This window comes from Ranitomeya imitator, chromosome 1 (assembly GCF_032444005.1).
Source record: "Ranitomeya imitator isolate aRanImi1 chromosome 1, aRanImi1.pri, whole genome shotgun sequence".
In the NCBI taxonomy this organism is placed as follows: Eukaryota; Metazoa; Chordata; class Amphibia; order Anura; family Dendrobatidae; genus Ranitomeya; species Ranitomeya imitator.
This window is the reverse complement of record NC_091282.1, coordinates 314,771,154-314,783,506: the sequence shown is the minus strand read 5'-3', so window position 1 is coordinate 314,783,506 and position 12,353 is coordinate 314,771,154. Positions and strand designations below refer to the sequence as shown.

The following is a 12,353-nucleotide window of genomic DNA, read 5'->3' as shown; positions in this document are numbered from 1 at the left end:
GCGTCAGAGCAGCTAATGCAAGCTATATCCCTCACTAGATCGTCTCTCACAGAAAAAAATTGAGGACGTGCATACTGAGGTGGGTCGCCTGCGGCATGATATGCAAGCTATGAGAGGGCGTATTTCGGAGGTTGAAACAAGAGTGTCTCATATAGAGGATACCATCACCCCTATGGAGGCTAAGTTGACAAAAGCCGCTGGCTCAGTAAACGCCTGGAAACAAAAGGCAGATGACTTGGAAAAGACTGCGTCGTAATAATATCCGAATTATCGGTCTGCCGGAGCGTTCGGAGGGTCAGCAACCCGAACAATTTCTGGAGGACTGGCTTAAGGCCTCCCTGGGGGAAGGATTTTCTTCAACTTTTGCAGTGGAGAGGGCCCATAGGGTCCCAACAAGACCTCTTCCCCCTGGAACTCCACCCCGACCCTTCCTGGCGCGTCTTCTCAACTGTAGAGACAGAGATGCTATTCTTCGTCTGGCGCGACAGAAGGGCCCTATTAAATTCAACAATGCTACCATATCGATTTTTCCGGATTTTTCCATGGAACTCCAAAAACAGCGAGCGCGGTTCATGGACATCAAGAAACAACTTAGAGATAAGAGTATCATTTACTCCATGCTTTATCCGGCTCGACTGAGCATTGTTCATGATGGTTCCACCTTATTCTTCACGGATCCAGCGGAGGCGGCCGAATGGTTGCGGTCTCACAGGGTGTCTAATGTGAAAGACTCCTAATTTATGCTCCTTGTCCAATGGTAACATAAATGGAGCTCTCTAAGTGGGTGCTAAGGTTGTTAACAATACCGGACGCTGGATTCAGTGAGGGTATCCCCTTTTATATTTGACTGTAGGAGTACAGGATCTTACTCCTCTACTGTTCAGTTTTTGTTAAATTGTTGTTTTTTTCTGTTAGATTTAATTAGTTTTAGTAGGTATTTGGGTAAGAACCGCCTCCAAAGCCATTATGACTTCCCATGCGTAATCAGCGGACTTTTCTCACCATCAATGCATACCATGTTTTTAATGGCTAGATATGGGGTCTGAGTTGATATGTATGACATGGAACATTCGGGGTATTAAATCACCCCGGAAGAAAATCAAGGTGTTCTCCCAAATTAGACGATATCATCCTCATATTGTGGCCCTGGTAGAGACACATCTAACTAGAGATACAGCCAGAGGTGTACAGAAACCATGGGTACAGTGGTATGCTCACGCGTTTCACACTAGTTACTCGAGAGGGGTGTCACTATTAATACACAAAGACGTCCAATGGGAGGCCCAGACGACTCGACGAGATCTAGAGGGACGTTTTGTTTTTGTCCATGCATTAATTAATTCCCGCGAATACGTCATACTATGCATATATAACCCCCCCCCCGGCTAATACTTCAGTACTTAAGATGGCAATGAGCTTTGCGTTAAGCTACCCGGACGCACATGTTATTTGTATGGGTGACTTCAACTTGGTTATGGACAGTAATTTAGATAGAATGCGATTGGGAGATGGGTCGCCTGGGGAATCTTTGTCTTCTTCGACCCCGACTCAGTTAACATTGTTCATGGAAGGTAGCGGCTGGATAGATCTATGGAGGATGCATCACCCCGGGGAGAGGGGATATACCTGCCACTCATCCACTAGAAGTTCCCTTTCTCGCATAGATTATATCTTCGGATCCGGTGACCTGGTGCGGTGGGTGGATAGTGTGGAACACGGTAATAGAGGGGCCTCGGATCATAGTCCGATTATTCTTAAACTTGTGTTTGGGACGTTAAATAATGGTAGAGTATGGAAATTGAATCCCTTTTGGCTTAAACTAATAGATTCGGACGATAGGACAGTTGACCAGCTGAACTGCTTCATTCAGTCCCACTCAGAACTTCAGAATATTAACTTATTTTGGGATACACTTAAGGCATATCTGAGGGGTTGTCTGTCTTCTACGATCTCATACATTAAAAGGGTAACATCGAGGGAGGACGATGAGATTGAACAACGTTTGAGAGATGCTGAGGCAACATATACAGCTGACCAGACTAATGATAATAGGGTTGAGTGGTTGACTCTGCAAAGATTATACACCCAACACAGACACCAAGTCTAAACGTAAGTTATTTTTTACGCGACAATCGTACTTTGAAATGGGGAATCAAGCGGGGAAATTTCTGGCCTACTTGGTGCGTCAACATAATACATCTAACATGATATTGCAAATTCGCTCACCGGACGGCTCATTGAATTCCACTACTGAGGGAATACTACAATGTTTTTATAACTATTATAAGGGGCTGTATGAATCTAAGAGCGGTTTTGATGTTTCCGATTGTCTGGGATATTTGTCCGATATAACACTCCCTGTGCTGAGTTCCGCCCAACAGACCTTTATGGACGCTGAATTTACCCTGGAGGAAGTGGAGCAAGCTATAACAGACATGGCCTCTGGAAAGGCTCCTGGGCCAGATGGTTTCTCTGTAGAGTTGTATAGGAAATACCGGGGGATACTGGCTCCGCTTCTGCTGAAAGTATTTAAAGAGATATGGAAGGGAGGGTGTCTACCAGATACTTTTTACGAGGCACATATCATTGTACTTAAGAAGGAGGGGAAAGATCCTTTGGAATGCGGATCCTATCGTCCTATATCCTTGGTAAATGTGGATTATAAGATCCTAACCAAGATACTGGCTACCAGGCTGAACTCCATTATATTAGATATTATACATCCAGATCAAACGGGCTTTATGCCCGGTAAGAACACCTCTATAAACATTAGACGGGTCCAGTCGGTGATTCAGTACAGTTCTTTGTTACCAGACAATGCCTGGGCATTGGCATCACTGGACGCAGCCAAGGCGTTCAACTCACTTGAATGGCCCTTTTTGTCCGCTTGTCTGCAGAAATATGGCTTTGGGGAGAAATTTTTGAAATGGGTTGGTGTGTTATATCTGAAACCCAAAGCCCGTATAGTTATTAACGGCTCTATGTCTGAACCTTTTTCACTATATAGGGGAACTCGTCAAGGGTGCCCCCTCTCTCCGGCCCTATTTGCTTTAGCAATAGAGGCATTAGCTGTGCGCTTGCGTTCAACTCCTGGTATTGATGGTATTAAGATAGCGGACCGCACCGACATCATTGGTTTGTATGCTGATGATATGATAATATTTATGGATAGGGCAGAAGAAACGTTGCCAAAAATAATTGCTACCATAGATAAATTTAGTGGGTTCTCGGGCCTATATATTAATTGGGATAAATCTGCCCTATTACCTTTATCTCAACACCCAGCACCCAGTCTTAGTACTCTTTCTTTACTGCCCATAGTGTCCAGGTTTAGGTACCTGGGCATCTACATGTCCCAATGCAGTGGGTTGGACCTACAGCTCAATGTTCTCCCCCTGTTGGAATACACTAAACTGAAATTTGCATCTTGGAGTAAGCTTCCATTGTCCGTAGCAGGCCGCATTAATCTTATAAAAATGATTTTGCTCCCTAAATTCAACTATTGTCTTCAACATAGTGCAGTAACCATACCAAAATTCTTCTTTACCAGTTTAAATTCTCACGTTACTTCATTTGTGTGGGGGAAAGGCAGGCCCAAGCTCAAACTGACTACTCTGCAAAGACCTAAACAGGAGGGAGGAGCGGCACTGCCAGATTTTTTTTTTATATTATTTGGCGGGACAGGCTAAAGCATTATGTAAATGGATGCCTCATAACTATCTCCCTAATTCTGAAAATCACTTAGTTAGTTCTGTTGGTGCTAAGTGTCCGCTGGGTCTTTTGGAATCGGGGAAAATAAGTGCTCCTGGCTTGCTGCCCATGATTCGATCGGCGAGATCCACTTGGAAGAAAATTAGGAAAGTTACTGGATTTGGGGACATTGTAGCCGAGATGCCTCTGTGGGATAACAGTTATTTTCCGATGTTAGTGAATCACCCATCTACAAAATTTTGGGTTTCCTACGGGGTTCTTTTGATGGGAGATTTATATGACCAGGGGGTTTTTATGTCCTTTGAACAACTACAAGATAAATATGACCTTCCAAGATCTCAATTTTTTCGATACCTGCAACTCAGATCTGCCGTTCAGTCATTTGTCAGGAATGAGGGGATGAACCGTAACATCTCCTCTTTGCCTTTGATAGGTATTCTTAAGTCCCAGGGCCCTCAAGGTCTTATCTCGTCCCTATATACATATCTGCTATCAGCGGGAACGAGCTCTGTTGTGGATTCGGTGAGAGGCAAATGGGAGGGGCTTTTTCCTGATATGCAAAGTGAGGAATGGGAGGATATTTTGGAATCACCCCTCAGAGTCTCCCCATCAGCCAATAATAAGATGACCCAATTATATATAATTCACCAGTCATATTTGACTCCATTAAGACTTTGTCGGATGGGTCGATACTCGACGTCGGAATGTTTGCGTTGCCACTCACCTGACGCTGATTTTGCACACATGATATGGCAGTGCCCCATAGTCTCTCATTACTGGAAGGAGGTGACGTCATTATTAGCTTCAATACTATCAATTCCAATTCCTCTTGAACCCTTAATTTGCCTGTTTGGAGTGTGGGACGAGGAGGCCTGGGAACACTATACGGGGATTTTTCTACGAGAAACACTTTTCTTGGCAAGGAAGTTGCTAGCTATGCGGTGGATGGGGAATTCACCCCCCTCCGTTAGGTCCTGGATTGAACTGGTGAATGCAGTCGTCCCCTATGAGCGTACTCTTTACCAAAATAGGGGCTGCCCGTATAAGTTCAGCAAAATCTGGGATAGATGGAACGCCTCTCATCTCACTCTGTGACCTGATTAAATGGGAGAAATGTGGTTTACCTGGTCCTTTGATCTGCAAATATTGCGCAATGGGAAAAGAACAAGATAAATAATGTATTTGGCTTTGGTCAAGTGGCGGTTTAGAAGCTTTGGAGGTTTAGTTGGGTTGTAGTTTAAGAACCCTATGTTCTGACTTTTTCTAAAAGTGAAATGATTGACATATGTATGTTCTGTCCTTTCCAATCCCTGTAATGTAACCACGCAGATTAATGACAAAGACAAATATGTATGCTGTAATTTTATTCTCTGTTTAATAAATAAACGAATTTAAAAAAAAAAAAAAAAAAAAAAAAAATGAAGAAGGCCTGGATTTGCCCAGACTTCTTAACCATTACAAATGACAGCAGCAAAACAGAGCCAATTCAAAGGTTCTTTTTTTTCTGGTGTATTCCCATGCACCCCTTCCCACCCCCCAAAAAAAAAGTTATACGGTCCATGGCTTCTTTTTCCTGTCCTCCACCTCCACCATAACAACAAGTTAAGCATGCGGCCCTTGCTCCAAATTTTTAGAGGGTCAACATGCGGCACTCGCTCATAACCCTTTTAAAAGTTATCATCCAGCCCTCACTCAATTTTTAGAGGGTGCGTACATATATTAGATATACATACACACGTGTGTGCACGTACGTTACACCTATACCCTCAATAAATTTTTAGAAGGTGTGTATGAGGCCTACCTCTACAATGAGATATATATATATATATATATATATATATATATATATATATATATATATATATATATATATATATATATATATATATATATATATATATATACACACACACACACACTAAATGGTGGCCCGATTCTAACGCATCGGGTATTCTAGAATATGCATGTCCACGTAGTATATTGCACAGCCACGTAGTATGTTGCACAGCCACAGAGTATATAGCACAGCCCACGTAGTATATACTCCCCTTCCGTCCGCAGCTTATACCGCCGCATGTGCTGCTTGCTACTGTCGCAGCCGTCGTCACTGACTGCGGCCGCTAATTTAGTCCTCGGCTTTTGGCGGCGGTAGGCCCAACAGCACCCATGGTCCCGGCCAGCTCCGCCATCCTCACGGCAACTCCGCCTCCTTTGCAGTGCTTCTGGCCGGCTCTGCATACTTCCTGGCCTCCCCTGCCCTTTTGTGTACGCCCACTGGCTGGCCGCGACCAATGAATATCCTGGACAGACAGACAGATAGAAGTGACCCTTAGACAATTATATAGTAGAATATAATATATATCTAATATATAATTGCCTAGAATACTACTTCCTGCAATTTGTGCCAACTTCCTGTCCGGAGCTAATGTCCGGAGATAAGTGACGTCAACAGTGTCCAGTGTCTGATTGGTTGCCGCCTGCTGCGAGCGACCAATCAGAAACGTGCCGTACTGTGACACACTCCGCCCGCCATTTTGGTGTGATTTTTGAATTTTTACCTCACAGCAAGTTTCTACTGCGTGGAGGCGGGCCCAGTGACGTTGCTCTTCAAGCTCCTGCCGAATTTCGTCAAAAAAAATGATAATACCATTTACCAAAACTATATATATTTAGTTGTGAAGTGGTTCAGTGACATTTTCACACCAATTTTGAACTTTTGTTTGGTGTTTTCTCCATATACTGCCTATTATTTTTGTTCTTTCTTACTATTATTTATTAATTGTATTATTTTTACATTTGAATAAATAAAGTATATATGGATTCTAGACTCCCGATTCTTTAGAATCGGGCTGCCATCTAGTACTATATAATTGTCTAAGGGGTATTTCCGTCTTTCTGTCTGTCACCTCCGTTACGGAAATCCCGCGTCGCTGATTGGTCTCGCCAGCTGCCTGTCCTGACTGCCGCGACCAATCAGCGACAGGCACAGCCAGGCCGAGAATTAGTCCCTCCCTACTCCCGTCCAGTCAGTGTCCGGCGCCCACTCCATACTCCCCTCCAGTCACCGCGCTCACACAGGGTTAATGATAGCGTTAATGATAGCGTTAATGGACCGCGTTATGCCACGGGTAACACACTCAGTTAACACTGCTATTAACCCTGTGTGACCAACTTTTTACTATTGCATATTGCCTATGCAGCATCAATAGTAAAAAGATCTAATGTTAAAAATAATTAAAAAAAAAAAACTGCTATTCTCACCTTCCGTCATCCGCCGAGGAAGGTGAGAATAGTATAAATACTTATCTTCGGGTGCACAGCCCCTAGACAATCCGTCCAATGATTATCCAAACTTCATAGAATTCCAAAAAAGAGGCAGCACTCCATTGTTTAAGTGGAAAAATGTGCAGCCCACATGTCTGGGCGACGTTTCGGCTACAAATGGCTTGAGAAAGGCTCATTTTTCCACTGAAACAATGGAGTGCTGCCTCTTTTTTTGAAAAAAAAAAAATAAAAAAATTTATATTATATATATATATATATATATATATATATATATATATATATATATATATATATATATATATATACACACACACACACATACATATATACATACAGTTAGGTCCATATATATTTGGACAGAGACAACACTTTTCAAATTTTGGTTATTGTCATTACCACAATGAATTTTAAACAAAACAATTCAGATGCAGTTGAAGTTCAGATTTTCAGCTTTCATTTGAGGGTATCCACATTAAAATTGGATGAAGGGTTTAGGAGTTTCAGCTCCTTAACGTGTGCCACCCCGTTTTTAAAGGGACCAAAAGTAATTGGACAGATTAAATAAAATGTTCATTTCTACTACTTGGCTGAAATCCCTTTGTTGGCAATGACTGCCTGAAGTCTTGATCTCATGGACATCACCAGACGCTGTGTTTCCTCCTTTTTGATGCTCTGCCAGGCCTTCACTGCGGTGATTTTCAGTTGCTGTTTGTTTTGGGCCTTTCTGTCTGAAGTTTAGTCTTTAACAAGTGAAATGCATGCTCAATTGGGTTGAGATCAGGTGACTGACTTGGCCATTCTAGAATATTCCACTTCTTTGCTTTAATAAACTCCTGGGTTGCTTTGGCTTTATGTTTTGGGTCATTGTCCATCTGTAGTATGAAACGATGACCAATCAGTTTGGCTGCATTTGGCTGGATCTGAGCACACAGTATGTCTCTGAATACCTCAGAATTCATTCAGCTGCTTCTGTCCTGTGTCACATCATCAATAAACACTAGTGACCCAGTGCCACTGGCAGCCATGCATGCCCAAGCCATCACACTGCCTCCGCCGTGTTTTACAGATGATGTGGTATGCTTTGGATCATGAGCTGTACCACGCCTTCGCCATACTTTTCTCTTTCCATCATTCTGGTAGAGGTTGATCTTGGTTTCATCTGTCCAAAGAATGTTCTTCCAGAACTGTGCTGGCTTTTTAGATGTTTTTTAGCAAAGTCCAGTCTAGCCTTTTTATTCTTGATGCTAATGAGTGGCTTGCACCGTGCAGTGAACCCTCTGTATTTACTTTCATGCCGTCTTCTCTTTATGGTAGATTTGGATATTGATACGCCGACCTCCTGGATTGTGTTGTTCACTTGGTTGGCTGTTGTGAAGAGGTTTCTCTTCACCATGGATTATTCTGCAATCCATCCACCACTGTTGTGTTCCGTGGGCACCCAGGTCTTTTTGCATTGATGAGTTCAACAGTGCTTTCTTTCTTTCTCAGGATGCACCAAACTGTAGATTTTGTCACTCCTAATATTGTAGCAATTTCTCAGATGGGCTTTTTCTGTTTTCGCAGCTTAAGGATGGCTTGTTTCACCTGCATGGAGAGCTCCTTTGACCGCATGTTTACTTCACAGCAAAACCTTCCAAATGCAAGCACCACACCTCAAATCAACTCTAGGCCTTTTATCTGCTTAATTAAGAATGACATAACGAAGGGATTGCCCAAACCTGGCCATGAAATAGCCTTAGAGTCAATTGTCCGATTACTTTTGGTCCCTTTAAAGACAGGGTGACACATGCTAAGGAGCTGAAACTCCTAAACCCTTCATCCAATTTTAATGTGGATACCCTCAAATGAAAGCTGAAAGTCTGAACTTCAACTGCATCTGAATTGTTTGGTTTAAAATTCATTGTGGTAATTTCTATAACCAAAATTAGAAAAATGTTGTCTCTGTCCAAATATATTTGGACCTAACTGATAGATAGAGAGAGAGATAGAGATATATATATATATATATATATATATAATTTAATATAACGGTGGAAGCATCACTCTGTCCGAAGTCTTTATAGACTGCGCAAGCGCGACGCACGGCGCCTGCGCAGTCTGGAACAGAGTGACGCAGCCGAACTTACTTTTTCCCCCCCCCCCCCACTATACCGGCCATGGGGGCTCCACACACCCACGTGTCCCTCCTAATATACCGGCCATGGAGGCTCCGTGCTCTGTAGCTCCAGTCAGGGTAGCTGTAGAGCCCAGCGGAACTCCAGGACCTTCGATGAGGTCACCACAGGCATGTGACCAGTGACACGAGTGGGAGGAGTCAGCCCTCGCTGTGCTGCTGGCTGCAGGGGTGCATCTATTATAGCCAGCGCCGCACTCAGGCACTCAGGGCACAGCGCCACCCGCACTCAGGGCACAGCGCCGCCCGCACTCAGGGCACAGCGCCGCCCGCACTCAAGGCAGTAGAGCCGGAGAGAGAAAGATGGGAGCAACATATGACAGAATGGAAACAGGAACAGGCAGAATGGGTGCAGCACATTACAACAGAATGGGGGCACAGGATGGAAGCAGCACATGACAGAATGGGGGTGCAGGATGGGAACAGCACATGACAATGGGGGTGCAGGATGAGAACAGCACATGACAGGATGTGGGTGCAGGATGGGAGCACATGACAGAATGGGGACGCAGGATGGAGCAGCACATGACAGGATGGAGACCATATACCAATATAAATGCTCGCCACCCGGGCGTAGAATGGGTTCAATAACACACACACACATATATCTTAAAAAAAATAAAGGGAGCACTAAAATCCCACATCCTAGATATTACTGAATTAAATATTCCAGTTGTAAATCTTTATTCTTTACATAGTGGAATGTGTTTAGAACAATAAAACCTAAAAATGATCAACTAATGTCCCACTGAGGTCTGGAGTTGGAATGATGCTCAAAATCAAAGTGGAAAATCAAATTACAGGCTGATCCAACTTCAGTGGAAATGCCTCAAGACAAGGAAATGATGCTCACTAGTGTGTGGCCTCCACGTGCCTGTATGACCTCCCTACAACACCTAGGCATGCTCCTGATGAGGCGGCGGATGGTCTCCTGAGGAATCTCCTCCCAGACCTGGACTAAAGCATCCGCCAACTCTTGGACAGTCTGTGGTGCAATGTGACGTCGGTGGATGGGGCGAGACATGATGTCCCAGATGTGTTCCATGGGATTCAGGTCTGGGGAACAGGCGGGCAAGACCATACCTCACTGACTCAATAGAGGTATGGCGCCAAATTTATAAAAGTGATTCATTCAGCATTCCTAGGGATGCTAAACATAAGAGCCACCTTCACAGAATGCAGCCTTAGTGCTGCTGAAGGTGGCTCTTTTACTTAAAAACACCCTGGGGGGGAGGGGTGACAGGTTCCCTTTAAAGCGCTACTCCTGCGATGGAATGGAATGAAAAAAAAAAAACTGCTTTAATGGGCAACATATATTCACCCAAACCTTCAATTGGGCTTATTTGTGGGCAGGACCACAGCTAAACTGCAAATCAGCAGTGGAAAGCCTTGAATTTCTGCGGTGAATTCTATGGCAGTTACATGCTGTACCATTAAACCTTCTTGACATGGGTGTGCAGCATTCATAGGGATCATATTGCATCAGGATTTGAGAAAGAAATGCAGTCGCCCATATTACACCTATGTCAAAACTGGATGACTCAGATATCCCACTAAATACGAAGACCCTGCACTAGGAATAATGGATTCAGTTCCAGGCCAGTCTGTACATTGCTGTCCACATTATGATCCCGACACACAAACTTCTGAATTCGGCTTTACCACGGATGCCAATTTAAATATAGCTGTGCCCAGTAGTAGCCGGACTACTAAAATCTCAAAGTGATTCCTGACTTGGTCCAATAGGCTCCTAAAGTCCACAGTAAATAATCCACAGCAGTCTCTAACCACCATGAAATGTTGAGGTCAATACACATTACAGTACCTTTATTTGTTGGTAAAGATATGGCAATTTCAGCATTATTTGTTAAAGGTAGCTTCTTCCCAAGGCCAATTTTTATGTCATTTAAAAATGTCCCATTGTTACTCAGATCTTCTATATATGCCACAGGGGACGGAGCAGGTCCAGTGTCCTAAAGTCACAAGAAAATAATTATCTGTTAGGGCTCATGCAGATGTCTGTGCCAATCGGTCTGATATCAGATGGCAATACGCGGACTGGCCACTGCTCTCTCGACCAAAGCGTCACAGTTTCATATATTTCTATGTGGCGGTCACACTCAGGTGTGGAGAACCACAGCCATTATGTACATTGTGTTTGGAGATTGGACCGATTTGCACGGACGACAGCATAAACCTTTAGAGCACTGACAGACGATAATATCAACGTTGAAATCTATAATATACACATAGTTAACAAGAATACCAGTCAGCCAAGCTCTAAAGGGTAGGTGCACACAATGTATCAGGAAGGCGCTGGCGGTATTATTCCTATTTTTTATTGTATGTCTAAAATAGTGAGCGGCAAAACTGCCTAAAAGAAGACTCAGCATACGCACAGCAAATTGTTTTTACTCTGCTAGTCATAGTTTAATTCTTTTTACCATTTATCTGGCGCTTTCTACAGAACCCCCCACTCCATCCCCCGAAAAAGACATTGGGGCCAATTCATTGAGTCTGGCGTAGCACAAGCGTACTGGAGTAGATAATGCTTAAAGTGAACCTGTCAGCAGGATTTTGCTCAGTAAACTACAGACAATGTCAGGTTGGCGTCGTTATACTGATTAAAAGGATACCTTGGTTGATTAAATCCTTCTTGTGGTTGCCGTTTAATCCTCATTTGTAATTTTCAGTTAATGAGATTCTCGCGCTCCAGGGTGTGCTTGGGGGGGGGGGGTCTTTATGTGGTGTTCTGTTCTCATTTTCTTTCTTATGGGCTTAAATGACAGATCACTGAACTTTCAGCGACCTGCCTACAGCAAAAATGACGCCAGCTGATAGATGCTACTATGCCAGCACCGCCGCTATTTTGTTAGAAGAAAAAAAAATTGGCTGCAGGAAAATGGTGCCAAAATGTTGGAGGAGAGATTTGGCTGTAGAAAAAAAAAATGGCGCCGGAGCTTGTGCAGCCGCCATTTTGCTGTAGTTAAATATTTTTTTTTAAAGACCAGAATATGAACTGCGCAAGTGCAGTATTTAAAATAGGGGTAGGTCACTAAGGGATCAGTGATCTGTCAGAAGCCATACAGATGAAGAGCACCACATAAAGACCTCCCTCACCCACCGGCCGCCCCGAAGCACGAAAATCTCATTAACTGAAAATCAAGGTTAAACAATAACTACA

The 12,353-nt window shown here is 43.5% G+C and overlaps 1 protein-coding gene across 1 annotated transcript in view; it reads right to left on the bottom strand.

Moving 5' to 3' along the window:
- The window catches only part of CHEK2 (checkpoint kinase 2), an 88,715-nt gene that overhangs the window by 60,977 nt on the left and 15,385 nt on the right, over positions 1-12,353 (bottom strand). The window contains exon 4 of the mRNA XM_069758585.1: positions 10,995-11,142. Coding sequence (XP_069614686.1) covers positions 10,995-11,142 — 148 coding nt within the window. The remainder of the gene's footprint in view (positions 1-10,994; positions 11,143-12,353) is intronic.